This window comes from Lichenostomus cassidix, chromosome 3, assembly GCF_008360975.1.
Source record: "Lichenostomus cassidix isolate B80296 chromosome 3, HeHo_3.0, whole genome shotgun sequence".
Lineage (NCBI taxonomy): Eukaryota > Metazoa > Chordata > Aves > Passeriformes > Meliphagidae > Lichenostomus > Lichenostomus cassidix.
In genome coordinates, this window is record NC_139483.1 from 14088011 (window position 1) to 14109285 (window position 21275).

The 21275-nt window shown below is 37.9% G+C and overlaps 1 protein-coding gene across 1 annotated transcript in view; it reads right to left on the reverse strand.

The window, feature by feature from the left end:
* Positions 1-4231: 4231 nt before the first annotated feature.
* The window catches only part of PPP1R21 (protein phosphatase 1 regulatory subunit 21), a 28573-nt gene continuing 11529 nt past the window's right edge, over positions 4232-21275 (reverse strand). The window contains exons 9-22 of the mRNA XM_085054587.1: positions 19810-19959; positions 16678-16779; positions 16513-16601; positions 15510-15646; positions 14775-14867; positions 13291-13418; positions 12798-12950; positions 11916-12008; positions 10536-10769; positions 9138-9173; positions 8607-8723; positions 7604-7702; positions 7066-7194; positions 4232-5504 (exon numbers count right to left, since the gene is read on the reverse strand). Of these exons, the coding sequence (XP_084910713.1) occupies positions 5475-5504; positions 7066-7194; positions 7604-7702; positions 8607-8723; positions 9138-9173; positions 10536-10769; positions 11916-12008; positions 12798-12950; positions 13291-13418; positions 14775-14867; positions 15510-15646; positions 16513-16601; positions 16678-16779; positions 19810-19959 (1590 nt within the window). The 3' untranslated portion in view covers positions 4232-5474. The remainder of the gene's footprint in view (positions 5505-7065; positions 7195-7603; positions 7703-8606; positions 8724-9137; positions 9174-10535; positions 10770-11915; positions 12009-12797; positions 12951-13290; positions 13419-14774; positions 14868-15509; positions 15647-16512; positions 16602-16677; positions 16780-19809; positions 19960-21275) is intronic.

Sequence of the window (21275 nt, forward strand, 5' to 3'; positions counted from 1 at the left end):
CTGCACAACATTCAATGAAACCATTTTTTCCAGCATCCACATTAGCTCTTCGTAATGGTTTTCAAGTGGGAAGGGTATTAATTTCTCATATGTCCTCATCAAAGTCAGCATATCTAAGAATAAACCCGTTTTTTCTTTGTTGGTATACATTTTCAAGACAAGACTATTCTTCCCCAGTAAATTCTTCTATCACTTTATCTTCCAAAATAATTCAGTGCAATATAAACTCAAGCATCAGAGAAAAAAAGCCCTGATATGGACATTTAAAATGCCTTAAAATAATTTGACTTTGACAAATAGTATCTACAGAACAGATTAGAACTATTAAAATTACTTCCACTGTAAATACAATTTGAAGAGCATTTCACATAAAGATACAGTATTCTATATTGCTAGAGGCAGTTATAAAACTCATTCAACATTTTACAACACTAACTAATTCAGTTTATCTTGCTGACTATATTTAAATTGATCTTAACATGATTTGCAGTATATTGCCCTTTTTATAAAACGTTTACTGTCTATGACTATTTTGTCAAAAGTGAAACCTACCAGTTTCTGAAACTGTCAGTTCCTATCTGGCTACAACCAAATATTTGTAAATAGAAAAACACTTGTTTCTAGACTTATTTTAACTCTTTACTGTTTTGCTTTTATATTAGCAAGCAAATTCTGCAAAAGTTCCTCTTAATTAAGAATTACTTCTGTATCTTGTTTTGAAAAGTCAAATTCTTCTTCTCCTCCCATTTAATGAATCCATCTTTCACTTAGTACAATTGCAATTAAAAACTTACAAGTTTAGTATATTAACTATTTCAGTAACATATATTTATTACATATAAATTGGTTATAGAAATTTAGCATACTAATGTCCTTTCTGTGAGAAACTGAGTCCTTGTTGGTTTCAAATGTTCCTGACCTACCCAGCTAGGTTGATAATTTAAGAGAAACTTATTCTTGCCTCCTTGTCTGGACTAAAAATTAACCAGACTTTCCAGACTTCAGAAGAAACTTTTGGTCAAGTTGATTGTTCCCTCTCCAGGTGCATATTTTCTGTCCAACCCTGCATATGTTACAGACAATTTGAAAGCCACAGAAGAGGTGCAGCACCAGTTCCAGGATTACAGCTGTTCCTTGTGCCAAAGGCTGCAGTTAATGAAACTGCACCGAAATTCTCAGTTCAGACCTTTTCAAGCTCATAACTTCATTAAAATAATCTTTCTTGGATAGAATGTTCTGCATTTGCTGTTCAAGCACAAACTGAAGTCTTTTAAACCCAAGGGAAAAGAAACTTGAAGCTTTAAGGGAGGGCAGACAAGGATGAAGACACTCTGTGGCAGAAAGGGGAGTGTGTGGAGATGTAAGGTGTTCTCATTTCAGTAGCAAAGAACTTTATACAGAGACAGGCTGCAAGAAGCTACATGCCACCATTGACTAGATTCCAAGTCAATTCATGAAAGAATCCTGAGTGCTTAAAATAACTGGAAATTACCTGGACTTTTAAATTTTGTGGACAAAGCCATGTTGTTTATGGGAGATCATAACTCCAATTTTGACACCAGGCCTGGATTTCAAAGGCTTCTGCATTAGTTCAGACCTCACCAGCTTAGAAAGTTTTGGACTCAGAGGGCGAATTATTAGTGCTAAAACCAGAACAGACAAATTGTGCTTTCTACCATATTCTCTGCAATTTCCATACAAGTTTATAACCAGAATTCTTTTAGGGCTGTTGGTGGCATATCTTGCTCTGCCAAATAAGCAAGGAGGAGAACCACACACTTTCTTTGCAGCTCAGCATTGCAGCAATGCAAGTATTTGCCTCTGTAAGGAGCTGGGGGATTCTGAAAGAGCACTGACATGTCTAAAGCTGCCCACACACAGCAGAGGCAGACAATGAGAGCTGCCCCAGGCAAGTTTCCATGTGCTGCACTTCACAGCCCCAGTCAGGCCCTGGTTTACAAAGCTCCCCAAAAGTTCTCCTCTGTCCCCTCCTGGAACCAAGCTGGCAGTGCTGCAGACACAACTGCAGGCAGAGCAAATTTCTGTGTGATTAAAAAACCATTCAGGAATCTGGGCAAAAATGGCCTCCTCTAAACAAGCATGGTTTTAATTCACAGCCAAGCAATACTGCAGGTAGTGGCAGAGGCAGAAAATGCCGTGAGACAGAACAAGCATTCTTAGAGCACCATCCAGCCTTTTGTGGGAGGAAGTAATCAGACCTCTGGCAGCAATTACAAATTTTACTGAACTTTGTTTTTATTATGACCCTCCTGTTGCTAAGACAGTGCTCTCAAATTACCTTACATGCAGACTGCATTCAACAACAGGTTTGCCCAATTTACAAGGCCAGATGGTTCTCCAAAGTTTAATATATCATTGGATTTACACTATTAAAGTCCCACAGCCTCCACACTGCTCAACCAAGCCACTAAATAACTTCTCCCCTCTCCTGACAGGCACTATGTGGACACAAAGTTTATTTCCTTTCCTGTTTGTAATTGATGCCTTGCATGTGGAAGCAAATCTGAGTTTTGGAACTGTAGGAAGCACTGAGAACAGTGATGTCAGCATCCAGGAAAACATGTTGGGCCAAAGACCTTCACACCAAAACTTCATCTGCCAGGGAGGGAAGGTAGGGGAGGTGGAGCAGCAGGATTACAAGTACAAATTAGAAACGAAGCTGGCTTAGGAAAAAGGAAAAATAACCATAAGAACAGCCAAAACAAGCTGTTTCAGTCTGGATCTTTTACATCCATTGAGAAGATCCTGGCACCATCATACCATGAAATGTTGAACTGGTTCAGAATGAAGCTGAAGGGATGAACAAAGGACACGACAAACATCACCAATTTTAAATGAACACTTCAGCTGATTGCTGTTTAAATCACAGATGAGGCAATTTAAAATAATCATTGTTCAAACAGCAATGAGATGCACCCCTTGCACAGCTTATGACGTCAGCCTAAGATTCCTGTTTTAGAAGTTAAGCTTTCAGGCAGGGAAACCTCTGACCTCCAGCAGCTTAAGGCCTTCTAAAATAGACAATGTCTTTGGTGCTTCTTGGGCAGTTTCAAACTGATGAAGTAGTGCTTCTTAAGAGGGCAATCTTGAAGTTAAATTAATGCCTGATTACTGCAAATATTTATTTTGAACACGCAGAACAGTTTCTGGGGATGTGTTTTCAGGAATCTAGGACAGCTGAACATTTCGAAATCCTTGAACGTGTTAGTATAGCTTTAAAACAAAGCTCGGAAAGATTTCTTGAAAATCCAATTACAACCATTAAAATAGTGCTGTTTTCTGAATTAGTCATGCCTGAGAGTGAGAGATTATTCAAGAGGCACCCAACATTATGGAGAAATGAATTAAGCACTCTAAAAATGCTTTAAAAACTGACATGTTATAGTCAACTGTCCATTAAAAAAAGATAACTGACATTGGGGTTTTTCTTTAACCCTGGTTTTACATTATATTGTGCTGAAGGTTTTTACACTTTACAACACTTTGTCACTGGTTTCCCCAAATAAACCAGTTAGGAAGTCAAACACCCACACTTTGCATTTTTGAAGATTAATTACAGTATTAGTAAAATTTCTTTGCCTAAATTTTGTGCATTCTGTGATAATCTGCACATATCACTGCATACAATGGAATTGTACCTAAATGCCTATACATTCTATATGAATTCCAGTTTGGATATTGGGACATAGTCTGATAATTTGATTTTTTAATGCAAATTCTAAACACACACTATTTTTATTCAGACATATAAAAAGCCTAAGCAAAACCTTTTTCTGAATGCAGCGACCTACAAAAAGTAGCATCAATAACATGTTTAGTAATTTGATTCAGAGAATAGCTTCACTGCAAGACAAAAGTCCTCAGAAAAGGCAGCTTCAAAATAATTGGAAGAAAGCAATTAGCTTCCAACCCTAAATGAAACAGTTAAAGCTGCATCTGCTTCCATAAAATGGTTGGAGAGAAAGCAAACACTTCCCAAGCCTCATTAGCACCAGCACATAATTCTTAATTCAACATCAGTAAGAAATCCTGCAGACTTTCACCATCTCCCCTCCCTTCCATAAGCACTTCTATTTTGCATTTCTAAAACGAAAAACTATCAGAACAAAGAAGCACCTAGACTGGTGTAACCACTTCACCAGCAACAGCTGGGACACCCCACCACAATGTCACAACCTGGGCATAGCCAGAAGTCAGAAAAAAGTCAAGCTGGTTTCACGTTGCTGATTTTATTATTACATACTGATAATACATATCAACACATCTGGTATCAGAGTAAACCTTTGTGGGACAAAGAAATGCCATAATGGAAATTATGGAACAGAAGATTGGTGTGTAAAGTGTGGAGCAGAACAGCATCTGATAAAAAAAAAAAACCAAAACACAACCAAAAATCCAACCAAACCAAACCAACAACCCCCACCCCCCAATAACAACTCAGTGCTGTGAAAACTTGTGGTACTAAACTTCACTTGAAAAAAAAAAAATTTAAAAATCTTAGGAGAGGCCTCTAGGTCACAAATTTCCAAGAACACAGGAAAAGCCATGTGCATCCCCCCAGTGAATCCATCAGAACTTAATTCCATGAAGACCTTTTGCAAGTTCAGTGTTTAAATCTTCTACATATTTTGTGTCCCCCTTTCCTGTAAGAGAGCACAGTAAACTGATCTATTCTACACACATTGTTTCACTCTTTTGGGGCAAAGGACAATCACAGTTTCCTCTAGCTTTAAACAGATATTTCAACCAATATATATACATACATGTGTAAACAAAATGTTACAGAAATGGCTTAAAGCAATTTCATAGAAGTATCCCAATTCAGCTATTTGTGCTCTTTACCTCAAAACCCAAAGTGCCAAATACAAGCAGGAAAGGTTTCCACTGTTGCAGTCCAACAATGATCCCATTAACTTGGTGAATTTGTAAAAATCATTTTAAGCCATAATTCCAATTCTAGAGGGCTGAGAACAGGAATAATACATTTACAGCAACTGCACAGCTTGCATGGCCAAAAAAAGCCTCCAAACTCATTTTTAAACTGTTATTAACAAGTAACGGAATGTACATGTGCTGACAATTAAATGTGGAACTCAAAAATAGACACCTACTGCACGGATCCAAATTTGTTAATGCATAAACATATTTGAAAATATACAAAATCTGAAGTTATTACATGAAATCAAAACCTGGTTTTAAAAAGTGCACAGTAAAAACTGAAGGTAATTACTATATAAATTATCCACAGAGTGTGTATTTCCTGGTTAGAGCCAACATTAAGTTCTGTTTTATCTGTTACAAGTTCTAAATACTTTAAAGCCATTTACAGCACCAATTCAGTTTTTACTAGACCCAGTACCAGCCTCTGCTTCCTGGAACAAACAGGAACTGGATAATGAATGGTCACTATCTGCATCCTGTGCAGCAGCAGCTTCCAAAGACTCAGCTGTAAGCTATCGACTTTTGTTCTTTTTAGAATTTCCCTGCAACAAGAAACAAGCAAAACAGAACATGTAATTCAGGTAAGAAAATCTAGACAGGTAATGTACAAAACCTGACATCTGATAATTCATGCCTACAGCAAACAAGGTACAGTCAGACTGAAAATAAGCAGTCCAGACTTTTAATATTGGCAGATTGTAACTGTTTGCTCTGAAAATGCCTTTATTTCTAAAAAGCACAACGGGGGGTGAATACCACATATCTCACATCAGCACAACAGCTCTTTACTACAACTGAAACCTGTGAAAGACATTTGAGTTACATCCCAAGACACTCAATTGTATTAATACCACTAATATTGTAAGGGCAGTAAGGGCAAATCAAATCATAATTCACCTTCAGACGCTACTTCAAGTATCTCCTTATAGAATAATTGCCTCAAATTAAAAATCAATCCCCCACCTGATGAGGTGTTTTCCAAAACACATTTTAATTCAGTCTGTACAGATTACTCCTAGTTCAGAAGAGAGTTTGTTCCAAAGCTAACTAACTCACATTTGACCTGCAATAATTCCACAAAGGAAATGTGGAGCTTAAAATAAAGTTTTGTGCAATAGTTATTTGCTGGCAACTCTCAGTCTTCCTATTTCCTGAAGATAACATTTGTTTTGAATCTAACCAACAAATCTCCCCAAGTGATAAGGGCTTTAACTGCATCACTTTGCTTTCAACTGAAACACCACCTATATTTGATTCAGAGTTTGATTCCAACTGAATCAGCACCATTGGACAACCTGTGTGGCTTCTGCTGTGAGATTCCAAGGTCCTTACAGATAGAGTACCAATTAAAGTCTTGGAAGTACAGAAAGTGAAAAATTCCAGAAGACATTTTATAAAAAGAGGAATTGCTATGGTCAGTATGTAACCAAGAGCTTCCTTCTGGAAATAAGGGCTTGAACACCACAAAGTCATTTTAAAGAATACAATGTCATGTTAAAACACTCAGAAGTCTGAGGAAAAACAAGGGGAAGAGTTTACTCTAAAAAATAAAAATCACCATCATGGGAACTTTAATCAAAACATAGAATTTTTTAAATTTTAATTTTTTTAACCCTTCGGTGAGTGACACCTGCTTCCATGCATTCCACAATTCAATAGACTATGATAATTTATTTGTGTCACAGTCAGACAAGTGCAGGGCAAAGGCCTTCACATCTGTTCCTCCCTAGAACCATCAGAATAGGGTAAACCATGGTGCAATCAGTGAATGCTCAAAACAACAGACTTCTGTATTTTTTATCATTAGATAAGTCAAAAATTTGTTTCTGACAAGTGGGTAGACTCCATGCTTGGTAAAAAATTTAAGTGTGTAACCTAATGAAGTGACATGAAGAGCTTGTTTTTTCCCACATGTATGCTTTGCAAGAATTTTTTTCTTCACTGAACCTTGAAGGAGCAAGTTTGGAGTTTTCCTTCCAACTGGCTGAGAGTAAGAACTACAGCTTGTGAGCTGGTTTGTCCAAGGGTACTTCAGGAACCCCAAATGTAACCCTCACACTTTCCAGCTACAGCCAGGGCCTCATGGCAGCACTGTCAACTCACCTTGCTGGCCATCTTGAGTGTATCAATCTCTTCCCTTTGCTTGGTTAAGGTTTCATTCATGCTGCACAGATGGTCACTCATCATGCTTAACTGATCCTCATAGCTCCTCTTCGTTGTCATCAGCTCATCCTGAGGGAAAAATAAAATAACCAGAGGCCCTCAGCTCACTATTAGTGTGCAAAGCAGCAAGTACAAAGCCAAGTATTAAGAAGTCCTGGTATCATCTGAAATCTGAATTCACAACTTTTGACATTAACCCTACCTCGTTTTCACAAAAATCCATCAAGTGTGCTAAAACACACAGGTTTGGCCACTCTAACCTTCTCCTTGGAAGCATGTTCCAACTTCAACTTTATACCTGGGATTTAAAGTGAATTATTTAAGGCTCCCCTTTACATACCATTAAAGATTTTATATTCCATAACTAAGGACCTAGTAATGGCACGGCCAGGCTAGATGGTTGTAATTTTTCTGCTCCAACTTCCCTTTACACATGATTACAAAATGCACCTATTACATTAGAGGACAATTTACTTGCCTGTAATCTGGTGATGTTTTGACTGGCAAGCTTCAACTCTTCCGTGAGTGATTCCTTGGATTTCTCTGCCAGAGACAGTCTTTTGGCAAGTGCTCGACACTACCAGGAACAGGATAGGGAGGGCAAAGGGAGGAAAGTGAGTTCCAGAGTATTGCCTCATGGCATCTTTAAGCAATTGCTTTGGACTTTTCCATCTTTCTGTGTTGCTTAGATCTTGAGAAACTTAGAGCTTGTGCACGTTTTTAAATGCAAAAGTAATGCAATAGTTAACACTAAATGTTTAATTTTACAGAGCTGCCATATTGCCAATCCTCTAAATATCACCTTTTTCACATAACTGCTACAAAATTTTTCATAAGTAAAAAGCGGCAGAAACAACTCACTTCATACAAGGCTCAAATATCACAGAAAAGGTGGTTCTTCCACACTCTGTCATCTACCATTAAAAAAAATATTTAGGAGGATTTGCTCTGTTAACCTGGGGATTTGGTATATTTCAGATTGCTTATTACACAAATCAAAAAAGCCACTACTTTCAAGAAATGTTCCCTCATGACTTGAAATGAAAAGGAAACCATAGATACAATGAATCATCTTGTTAATTCTCAAACTATAACCTATGCCTAAGAAACAATTTTCTCAGGAGAGCTGTTTCCACCACTTCATAATACACTCAAATATTTTTGAATGACATCAGCATCACTTTAAAATTAAGTCAAAACTTCCTTAGTAACTAAAGCCAGCTGCTTCAGCTTATATGAACAAACCTATACATGATACACATTATACTTCTTAATACAGCCAAGACAAGGCTACCAAAGGATTTATTAAACATAAAAAGTTCTTTTACAGAATCTGTTTTTATGCATACTAGACCACAGTCAAAAATTTTCCAGGAAGAGATTTTTATAAAACATTGTGCTCCATATATTTAAACTCACTGTCACAGCACTTGGCTGTGGAAAGCTCAAGAAGAGATTTGGTGTCATTGCCTCATGCTCACCTCAGCATGGAAGTGCACTGATTTGCTGTCAGCAAGCTGCAGGTGGGAGGTGAGCTCTGCTATCCTGGCCATGTAGTGACTTTTTATCAGGTCCTCACGAGACTCTCCATCTGGAGCCTGGCAAAGCAAAAATTTAGGCACACAGCATTTGTTTAGTGGACTGAATACCTGAATCACAACATTGCCTCTATACACACTGCTCAACTTTCCTCCCGAGGCCTGGCTGCTCTATCAAAAAATATTCAATTCCCCAAACACAACAGACCAATTACAGCAGGTCACACTGCAATTTGCCACTCTGATGGCAACTCAATGTCAGCCTTCCTTACAGGACAAAGAGCTGACTGAGGAGGTAAGAATTTAACTTGCTTTAACACATCAAGTGTCTGATGAAGATGAAAATCCTCTGCAGAAGTGAACTGCTTTCACCTACATGAAAACTTACTCTCTTCCCAACAAGGAAGAATTCCTTCACATAACTGAATTGAAGTATTTAACAGATGGACTTTAACAATGTTTAAAACAGATTACCTTTTCATTATCAGTAGTTATAGTCAACATTCCAATCTAGAACAAGGAAAAAAAAATACACTTAATGAGAACTGCATAAAAAAGATAAATACCATGGCTGCATTTGGGTTTCAGTTACAGGAGGACTTTAAATCTAAAAAAATCTTGCAGCAAACTGAAACCAAATTTAAGTACTTCCACCTGTAACATAAACAAGAGTGCTTATATGAATGCCTTGAACAGAATTAAACCTGACACCAACTCTCAAAAATATATCTCCTGTCTTATGATGTACACAGGGAAAAGGCAATAAAAGCAACAAGATGCAGCTGGGCTGGTATGGTTATGCAATTTCTTGACCATATGAAACTAATTCAGAGGCACTTTAGAGCACTGAAACATTACTTATGTTTAAGAGCAAGGAGAGTCAACTTGAATTTCTTGAGTACCTTCTAAATTCCTTCCTTTCCACTTGGACTAGTAAGCACTGACAAAACTCTACAGGAGCAGTGTATGCCAACAACTAGTTTCATGAAACACTATCTTCATAGAGGCTCAAGGTTTTTTTTCCCCCCTTGATCTCAACAGGACTAGAGATTTGTGTTTATGGGAAATATTTATACAATATGTTGACCTGTGAGTAACATCATTCTCCTCAAACTCCTAAGGATTCAAATAGAGGATCAAAAACTTAAGATGCCAGTTTACTTTAAAACTGGGGATTTCAAAACAATCCACTGGTTATTTTTATCCTTGAGCAGAAAAGTGGGGAGGTAAAAAAAAAAAAATCTATTGAATGCTGAGTTGAGTAGATTTATTATTTCTTACAGATGACATTCCTGTTAATACCACTATGCCACTTCAGAAGTGGAATTCAGGGGAAAGGCCAACTCATTTTAAATATGTCTAGTAAACAGGAAAAAGCCATTTACCAACAAAGAAGAGCGGGGAAAGAATGCATGCTACATCCAAAAGCAATTGCTGAACCCAAACTGACCCTAATAAGCCTTCAAACCCATTTACAAACACTACCTACCTACTTCCATTTGCTTTAACATACCTAGAGATGAATAGAAGTATTGGAAACTCAGAGCCAGCCCAAGATATACACCACTTGCAAGGTTTCCTAACTACAGACAAATCTAGAGGTTAAGCACCTGTTATTTCCCCCTCAGTCACACAAATACAGAACTACAAAAATACCTCCACAATACTACAGACAGCAAACAAAGTCTCAAAATCCAAGAAGTGCCAGACTCTGCACAAAGTATTTGCAAGCAGCTTTGCAAATACAAGGACCCCAAGAGTGAATGCTTTTCAACACAGTCAAAAGGCTTTCATTTTTACTGTTCCACTGATCAAACAGCACTGCTACTAAAGAAAGTGGATTTTTCTCTGTTGAAGGGAAAAGTCACTTACCAGGCTAGTGCTCTTAATAGGTTCCCTCAGACTCTTTTCTGTGGTTTCCTTCTTTTGTTCTGCTATATTTGGCAAAACGGAACGCTCCTGGATAGTTTCAGTTAAGTGTCCACTAAGAGAGTTCTTCAGTTTTTGGTTTTCTTTCTCTAGCTTTATTTTGGCTAGCTGGGCCTCCAACATCCAGTGCTCTTTTTCTTGTTCAAGTTTGGCAATTTTCTCCAAACTCTGCTGGACCTTTGGGAGGGAAAGTTTAGAGTCCAGGTTATTGAACCCAGGGAGGAAAAAAGCCACACACAGGAAATGTTTGAGGACAGTATTATTTTAAACCATGACATAAGTGAGCTAACAAACTGCAGCAGGTAAACAACAACTACTGCTTTGAGCTGAGTGCTTAGCTGGGGCTCTTTGTCAAAAATGGCCATGTTATTTAATTAGTTTGAAACATGCATTATAAAGGTACAGCTCATAAAACTGGCAACATCCTATAAGGTTAAAAAAAAAAAAAAAAAAAGCAGGGAAGAATCTCATAAAAGCTTGAAAGATGTGTACCTGGCACTAGCATTATATTTTTCTATGCTAGAAAGACAAACTGTCCCACCTCACACAGAACCCCCCACTTTGTCCAGGTAAGAGAACAACTGTGGAACAGAACACATCCAATCACTGCACATTTCAGCTGAAATTCATTTCACCCCTACTAATACACTTAGAATACTGTCTACTAATAAAAAAAAAAGAATCACCAAAGTGTTTGCTTCTGTAACAATGAGCCAAGCACAGGCTGAGTATACAAGCTAATAAAGAAGCGTCAGCATTAATCAGCAATTCTCACTCATATGAAGCAATGGACAAACTGTGTAGGCCTTTAAAATACCATGCTACCTGCTCTGCTTCACCCCCCAGAAAAAAAAAAAATCCACATATGCAGACTGGAAGACAAACTAATCTATTACTCTAAGAGAAAAGTAAAATCACTGCTCTTAACCTGTGCCATAAATCCTGCATTGTCCAAAAGAGGACTCAAAACAGCACGCAAAATTAAAAATTAATGCTTTCAGTATATGCCTTATTCCTGTCTTTATTTTCCATTTACTTGAATTATTAGAGAGTATCTGACTTCTTCTATTTCCCAATGAAAGTATCAATGGCATAACCCTGTCTCTCATATCCACATGTACATTCAGCAGGCACAGGAGATAACCCAGCCTGACAAGAGTAAGTTTTACTTTCAAAACTCTACAAGATATCTACAGTCTAATTTTAAGGTTCAGTACAAGCACATATACCCACAAATGACCCCAGCCATAAATATGTGGAGACTTTGATACAAGTTTACAAAACACTCTACCATACATGCTAGCATAATGAATACCAGAATACCTGTTGTGCAAGACCTTCTCTGCTTTCTGTAGAACTCAGGAGAACTCTGCGATTGGCTAAAGCCTCTTCATAAGGCACTGAATCTGAACAAGGCTGCAGGAGAATCAAAAAAACCCTCTCAAAACATGTCACACACTAGATCAGAACATGTAGTCCATTTTTATTTTCTTACTATTTTCCTCACTTTACTAAAGGGAAAAAATCCCCCATGTTCTGAGTGCTTACCAGGCAGTAGGAAAAAATGGTTTGAGCTCACAAGAAACACTGTGCCAAAAGGCACAGTTGATTAAAAGGTGCTCAGAAAACTCCAAGTGTTAATTAAGGATCAAAGGCATCCTAAGGTCCTCTTTACAGACATTGCAGTAAAGTGATTTAGTAACAACTGCTAAGCACACTATCACTTAATTGTTACTTCTAATGGAGACAGCAGGGAGATCTGGCAGCTTTCAATCCTTTGGTTCACCACTTTTTCTCCAGTGTACCTCCTTTTCAGCTGTCTTTCTTTCCCTATTGCTTTTCACTCTATTCCAGTGAACACAAGTGTAAGAACATGGTATCATTCACTCCATATTCCTGGTGAATACAGGAGGAAATTTAAATAAGCAGCCACCCCCTTCTCCTTGGAGTCCTGGCACAGAAATAATTAGTGGAAATGGGTAATGGCAGAATTGGCACATACCATCAGTCATGAGAGCAACTTTGCTCTCTAATGGTTTCAATAGCATTATTGCACTAAGGGTTCCACTTCCTCAGCCAAAAACTGTCATTCAGACAATCTCTTCCATTCCAAATCCTGCAAATCCTTCGTTTGTATTCTCTTTGGCATTACCAACTATCAACAGAACCTTGCTCTCCCTGTGCAAGCATGCTGGCTGAACAAACCTTCTTCAAAGACTTCATGTAAGCAGCTGCCTTTTTCTTGTACTGCAGCATGCACTCAGCTGAGAGAGGGCTGATGAACTCTGTTCCTCCCTTGGGGCCATAGCTCAGTGAGGTGGTGAAGTGATCCAAGTTGTTGCTGAAGAATGAGGCCATCTAGACACATCAAGAGAAGACACTTTTTTAATTAAGTTGACCAGAAAGATTGATTGGAGCAATTAATCTTTCAAAAGACAAGTATTTAGTGAAACTTGACTTGATAACAAGACCCTGAAACAAGCTAAGGCTCCTCCATGTAACTTCAACCTTCCTAACACAAAGCATCCCCTTCCCAGTACCTACCTTTATCACTCACTCAGTTGTTTTTAAAATGCAGCACTATAGCTTATTGATATCAGAGGCACAGAGAGATTTTCTAAATCATTCAGCTAAGCTTTTTTTTTCCTTAAAAATCTGCACAAGTTAGGGCATTGAATGAAACAAAAATATGCATTACCTTGCTGGCTCCATTTGTTAAAGCAGCAACAGAGGATAAAATACAGTCATTTGTAGTTATGAGTTTCTGTGTGGCAGTTGGAACTTCCTGTTCTAAAGTAGCTTTCTGACTATAGTGCTTGGAAATGTCTGGAAAAGGAAAAGCACATTTATGCCAAATTAACTACACAGAACTTTCTGAAAGTCATTCATAAAAGCATCTTAGCCTAAAGATATTAATTTCAACAGTGCAATATTTTAAAAGAATCAAGTATTTATCATGTAAGAACATTCTCAACTTGCCCCAATCAAAAAAAAAAAAAAAGAAAAAAGTAATTGCTTGACAAGTGAACATTTTGCACCTATTTTACAACAGAGTACTATTTTCTACAGAATGGAGAAGTCCCAGATCATCACCACCACAATTTATAATCTGAAGTAATCTTAAACAGTTCAAAATTAGTTGGGATTGAGAAAGAAGAGATAAATCAAACATTCTGAAGTATGCATGAGTGTGAGATGTTAAGCACAGAATTTCTGTTGATAGCTACAGAAATCTACTGACAGTTTTCCTCAGAGCTTCTATTTCCTTTGAAGTGTAAGTTGGGTTGATTTTGCATTACAGTAATCATACTAAGTGGCAGAAAGTATTTTAAATTTATCTATGCTACAAAACTCTTGGTTTAGGGTCTAATTTTGTTTGAGGTACAATCTTTAATATAACATGGTTTATTTTAAAACAAGGACTCTGCAAAATGGGGCCATACTATTCATGCTATTAGGAAAAAAAACCAATTTTTCTTACAATATTAAATGCTTAATGCTTAAACAGTTGACTAGTAAAAAAATCACTTCATCTCTATGGATTATTTTCTCCCCAGGAACAGCTACATGGTACTGAAGTTCTGGGACATAGAGGAACATCAATTTTAAAATTCTGAGTTATAACCAAGTATCACTCCAGTGAAAACATTATGTATCCACACTGTTCTGATAAAAGCAAGGTAAGCCATTTTCCAGAGGAAGTCAAGCTTCAAAAAGAACCCAGACTTCTTTGTAAGCTTTGGTTATATATTCGTTTTAAAGATAGTCATCAAGCTAAAAATAGGAAGGAAAAATTCCACTTGAAAGGCAGGTATGAGGTCAATGCTACATTTGCAGGGGAAAATATGTACATTTAATAGCATTCCATTCTGTATGCTAGTTTCAGTAGAGGAATGAAGTTCAGAAAGTCAAGTGGTACTGCTCAGGAAGATCTGAAAAGCCACAATTAAATAATCCAGCAACTCTGAAGAACAAAGCTAACAGAATGGAGAAACGAAAACCATGCATGAATGTCTAAAATAAATAGTTAGGAGGTTTAGTTTCTTATCTTAGCTTGTAAAGGCAAAACAAACCAGACTGATCACATATGATGCATTCAGCACTGTTACAGAGAGAGTACACATGTGCTATGCTAAACAGAAAGAAGAAAAGCTGAAACAAGACAGCATTCCCTACTCTCACCTTTTAAAATGTCATGGAATCCATGAAGACTTGCAGCAATGTTTGTAAACACAAAGTTGTAATTTGTCCTAAGGAGTCCTTCTGGTCTTGTACCTAAAAGCACCAGGTAAGAAGGAAAAGAAAACAAAACCACTAAGATTTGACCATGAATGAAAAAAGTTAGCTTTGAAAATAATTCAATTTCCACCCACTAGAATCATTTACATGGAGTATGAGTCATAACAGATTCATTTACTTAGATTTCCCCTTCAATATTAAATGTACACATATCCAATTTTGCCAGAGTAGGCAGGTAAAAGACTTTCAAGCTCCCTAGATTTTATTCAGATTCTATAAATATCAATTGTTTTGGTCTCAAAAACCACACATACAGAAAGACATGCTCACAGCTGTAGGAAAGACCATCTGGGCCCTTCTAAAGACTGCAGACTGAAATAAGCTGAAGCTATACAATAACCATTTCCTACTGCTATTTACAGGATGCATTTGGAGATAGCTTCCCCACACACATACATACTTTTTTGATTTTATTACTTGATTTTACTTGATTTTATTTAGTCATGACCATTGTAATAACCTTATGAAGACAAGGGGCTGAAGTGATGATTAGTAACAAAATGTAGTTTATTACCAATTTCATAATTGAGAGAAGACAAAAGGCACACTCAATCCTACTAGAAAAACCCACAGAAAACCAGTCACAGGGTAACCCACTGGGCCAGAACTGACACTTACTTGGAAAGGCCAGAAGACTGACATACGTGTGTAGCTTCTCAAAGACTGCAGTCAACCTTTTCATGTCTCTGTGCAGCTCCATATTTCTAGCTCTTAAAGCAGCTGTGCAAAGAGAAGACTCACACTCTTCTTCCAAACTAGGAATATATGAATTATTTTTTAAAAAGCAAGCAATTGTCTTAAAAAAAAAAACAAGTTCACGAGTTTTGGAGCAGGTAGGTGTTCTCTACCTCCCCAGACCAAAGCAACAGCAGACTAGGAATTTATTTTAGAAAGGTTAACATAGCAGAGCAACTTAGCAATATATGAAAATTACTGTGTGCACCTCCACTCTTAGGTGTTTCCATCACAAGCCAGGAATGACTTGCACTCACAGCAAGGAAATGATTGCAGCAATTTAAGTTTGAAGACTTTTCCTTCTACTACATAAATTATCTTTTGCTTCCTAAGGAGCATGAGAACAGGTATAAAGGAAGCATAAATCAAGATTTTTCTCCTTCCCTAGTCCAAACCCTCTCTTTAAGCAGTTCCTTGCACTTATAATTCACCTCCATTTGATCAACTCAGGAACAAAGATTTTCACAGCAGAAGGGATGTGCAGCTGGCCAAGTTTCACTACATTGCCACATTTACTGAATGATAAATAATCCTCAGAGAAGCTCAGTGCATTAACAGTTTCAGTGTATCACACCTGAAAAAGTATCAATGCTATTGAATAACATTAAGAAAAGCTGCACATGTTTTTGAAGTCTCATCTGAGAGGTGGGGGAAGGAGCTTCAAAATACACGTTTTTAGTCCTAGTGCCCTAAAAAAAACCATGCCTAATCTCAAGATATAGAAATTAACATACAAAAAAAAAAAAAAAAAAAGAGTTCTGCCTTTTAAAACAGAGTAGAGGCTGGAGTCCTTTAAGTTTTGACTTAAATATTTGAGTCATAGGTGCTGAAAATGCTGCATGCCTCACACAGTGCCTTTAAATGTGATCTATCAAATGAAAAGTACCTTTTCAACTGGTAAGGAAGAATCTTTCTTAAAAAGCCCAAGTAGGAAGCCAAATGTTCTGAGAAGGCCTTCAATTTCACAGTTGTTTCCTGGAAGTAGAAAACAACAAGTAAGTGTTTTTGCTCTGTAAAAATCATCCCGGATACTAAAAGGAGGAAATCTTACCAGGACTGTGACAGTATCCTCCGTGATGCTCTCGAACAAGTGCAGCATTCCTTCCTCCAGAGGGCGAACGTAGGAAGCGTTTTCATGGAGGTACTGTGAAAACTGAGGACACAGAGGATTTAAAATGGTGCTTGCTGAAAGCTCCGGTGAGTTCTGCCAACTTAACAACTGAATGGCATATTTTAGCCAAGCACCTGTCACCTCTAACGATGCCTAAGATGCCATTAATGAGACACAACAGTCCAGTGATGTACAGCAACCTCCTCTGTAGGGCAAATAAACATCTTGAGGGGAAGTGAGAAGTACTTGAAGTCCAGGCAAAACCACACCTAGGGCTTTGCCACAGCATCCCATCCCATTTGAGCTGCCATGCACAGAACACCAAACTCTTGCTTTTTAGTTTTAAATACTCTTGCACTCCTTTCCCAACTCCATCCAATTAAGGCTAGATCCATGCACCACCATTAGGCCACCAGAATAAACTATCCTATCTTGCTCCCAAAAGTTCTTTGCCTCCCAGCCTTCTCCATCAGCACAAACATCTGCAAAGCTATGCTGTGCAAAGTACTGAAGAACTAAGCCCAAGCTCAAACTGAGAGCAAGAGATGCACCTTTATCTGTGTCCAGCCCAGTTTTCAACATGAGTCAAAACATGCTTGTGCCAAAGCAAAGCATGGAGCTCCAACTAATCACAGGAGAATTCTTAAAACTATGACAGGTTTGGCAATAATGAAACTTTGGCCTCATGGACCTGCCTGACTTTGCTAAAAATTGTTTAAGTAAATCCTACAGCTAATTTTACCTTCAAAAAAGCAGAGTTGAGAACATACTGCGTATTCTTATACACAATCAAAATATAAGAACACCACCAGCTTTCCATTTTGATACTTCAGTTTCACAAAAAGCTTCTTGCACAAATTAATATAGGTAGTCAAAAGAATCCTGGTTTTTATTTTACCCCACAGAAAGATACCTTCACCTTTGATTATTTATACCACAACAGCAGCTAAAGATCCCAGGCAAACAGAGTACAAGAGATTTTAGTCATTCCCTGGATGATTACGGTGCAGTCACAGTTGTTAACAAGAAGAGTGAGATGCTAAGCTCTCTTTCATGCATGCACAAACCTGGGTGGAATTAGGGAAAATTCCTAAATCTAAGGAGGAAGAAATAACACATGCAGAATGCTCCTGACTTGTGTTGCAAGAGAGAGGACTTGAATTATCCAGCATGATGCTGAAGACCCAGCAGAACCCAGCAATCCAACACTTAAAGAGAAAAGGAATACTTGAACCTGGCAGGGAATTGTCCACATCTACTTTGAGTGTTTGGTGGGGAAAATAGCTTGAAAGCACCAGACAAGACCTGGAGTTGGGGAAAAATAAATCAGTGCAAATCTGCTAAGCCACTACCTAAAACTTGTTTCATTTTCTCTACTACATTAAGGAGAGGCTTTTGGCCAGCTTGGTGGGGTAGCAAAAATCAAAAAAAAATTAAAAAGAAAAATCTCACTGAGAACACTTACCAAGCAAATAGATAAATTATCAAAAATACAGGAGAAACTAGAGTTTCAGTGAGCAATAAAAGGTGCTTCAGTGCTGGAAAGTGACTGGAAAGCAAAAGTCCTGAGAAGTAGCATGCTCTGAGGGAATGAGGTCATGAATACACAACAGGGCAGACTACAAGAGACATAATTATGGAAACAAAGCCTGAACTACTGAATCTGAGTCAATTATAAGAAAGGAAAATGAAATTATGGTTCTGATTAAATTGCATCTTTCAGCTGTGCTGAAAAACAACAAAGAAGTGTTAACTAGGAGGTTAGGGAAAAAAAAATGTGAGAAGTGATGTCTAGGAAACATGATTTTACTCCCCTAATGTAAACTGCGGTAGTATCTGAGAATCCAGTCACCATACTGGGCCACATTAAAAAAAAAAAAAAAAAACAACCATTCCTGCCCCCAAAAAAATCTGAGAGATGACAAAACCACATAGTTTTCAGAAGAAGGACATGCCATTTGGTAGCAGGAGCAAGAAAATGTTCTCAAACTAGTATCTACGCTGAATGTCTGTAGAAGTGCATTTTTGACTAAAATAGTTGAAACAACTGAGAAGGTAAACAGAATGGATTTCTCTAGTGGATAACCACCTCCACAAGCATATTTGTTACCTGCAAAGAGATTACAGGAGGTTTTCCAAAGAACAGGAAAGCTTTGTGATAGTTAATACTGACACCACATGCACTGCAGCCATTTGACCAATGCAAACCACAATTCAACTCAGCAGCTGAAGTCTGAGCACTATGAACTACTAAACTGAAATTACAGACTGAATCACAAAATACACCCTGCAACTGAAACACTAAACAAATCCCTTTAAACTATGAAGACAACTCTGATCTTAATGCAATTTGTTCCCAAGCATATATATATATGCATCCCCACACAAATCCCTGCGCAGTTATTTCCTATGTTTCACAGCATAGAAAAAAAAGTCAAAATATGCAGCTTAACAGCACTGCATGATACTCTCAAAGTCTTTCCATGGACTTATGAGAAATCTGATTCATCTCTTTTGACACATTAATTTCAATGTGCTTTACAGACTTGAAGCTTCAGAACCTACAGGAAAGGTCTTCATACAAGTAGCCCAAAATCAGAATATAAAGTTATTTTTTGACAGGGGAACGAAGTCCAGGTTGTCTCCCTCATAAGGCTGCCTTCTATCCTTTATTTAACATTATAGCTAAACACTCTAAACACAAGACCAGATTCTATCTCAACATCTCCCATACCCCAGTGCATTAACTAAAACAAGCTCTATTTAGCAGTGCAGCAATTGTGCATTATTATTTTAAAACAAGTCAGCTGAACTTTCAACAAAGGCATTTCAATTTAGCAATTAAAAAGCGAAGCTTTGATTATCATACTGCTCTTCTAGAAGAGGCACAGGGGAAAAGGATTCTCTGCAGCTACACCTCACCCACATTCAGAGAATTCACCCAGCAGGTTGGCTGTCAGGAGCATTCACAGCACTCCAGCAAAGGTGGTGGAAGTTTGCATGACTAAGATCAACCACTCATGAAAGTCTACCTAATTGGACAGACTTGTAGCTGAAATGTGTAAACTTTACCTTCTGATTTAAGGGTGATATTGTGTCTGTTGCAGAATCAATGGGGAAGATCTGTACCTTCTGCTCAGTGTATGTGTGGAAGTTCAAGAGAGCTGTTACAAGTTCTTGTACAAAAGCCAGAGCCTGGCCAGCAAGGTCTCGCAACTTCAGCTGTAAAAACAGTTATAAAATGATTGCATTTGACATGGATCTATTTAAATATGAAAAAAAAACCATGCTTGGATACAAAATATCATTATCATTGATTTTTTTCTTGTTACTATTTCAGCCTAAAATACATAGCAGCAATTATGTTTAACTTTTTATTCATAAACTACAATGCCAGAGAAGGGCAGGATGCTCTATGACAATGAAGTCCCTTTTTATTTCACGCAAGTGGTGATGCTTTGCCTCTGCTGCATTTTTCAAACTACAGGCCACAACAACACTTAGAGGTCAGCTCAGTTACAGAAACCATCTCTGGAATTTCCAAAGAACAGACTAATTGCTGACAACAGCTCAACACCTGGTCACAAGGAAACCTCAATTTAATTAGTAAAAATCAATGCTGTTTTCTCCCAGAATTAAAGGTGTCTGCTTCTCTAACCAGTAACACTCAATTCTTATTCTCCTGGACAGAACTGAGCTGCTGCTCATGAGCAAGGATGCTCTGTGGCTTTAGTACAGCAGGAAGGTATCCAAGAAATTAATCCAGAATGGAACACGAATTCGACAGAAGAAAGCCAGACTCTGTTGTGACTTATGGAGAGGAGAATAAGGTTATAGTGACATTTCAGCCAAGAACAACTTATCCTTCAGAGATGTGCTCCTAATGCTTCAATGGACTGTTAAATCAAGTCAATCTTGTTTATGGATCTGGGATGGTGGCGAATAATTAATGCAGTCATTACACTCAGTCTGTGTATATTAATTAGCTATGCAAGGAAGGAAAACAGACACTATTACTGTTTCTCTGTCCTTTACACTGCAGCCTGTGCTAATACACCAGCATTTTGCCTCCACTGGCAAAGCCACTCAAAAATCTGTCCTGGAACATTTTCAAGACTGCAGATCTTGAAGCGTGAGGCTGCCTGACACAGTGCTGGCAGAAAATAGTAAAAGGAGAAAGTCTCCATGCAGTTATTCAGACTTTTCTTGGAATTCAGCAACAGCAACCTGAAATTTAAGGCTATTTCCATCAGAAAACTGAACAGCAGGTCACCTGTTCTCACAGCAGACATTACTAGGAAAGAGGTTTCTTTATAGGCATTTCTAAAGAATGGAGAAAGCAACTCTTTCAAATCTTTCTGCAGTGGCATCTGAATGCAACTAACTTGAAGGTTTGAGGTATACAAGCAAACAGAAAAAAACCCACAGTACTGTAGAACCCATCCTCGGTGGTAGCAACACAGGAAAATTTTGACTGCATCCAGGCTTCTGATTTGCTGTTGTAAAAACCCTTAATATATTTAGCCATTCACAGAAAA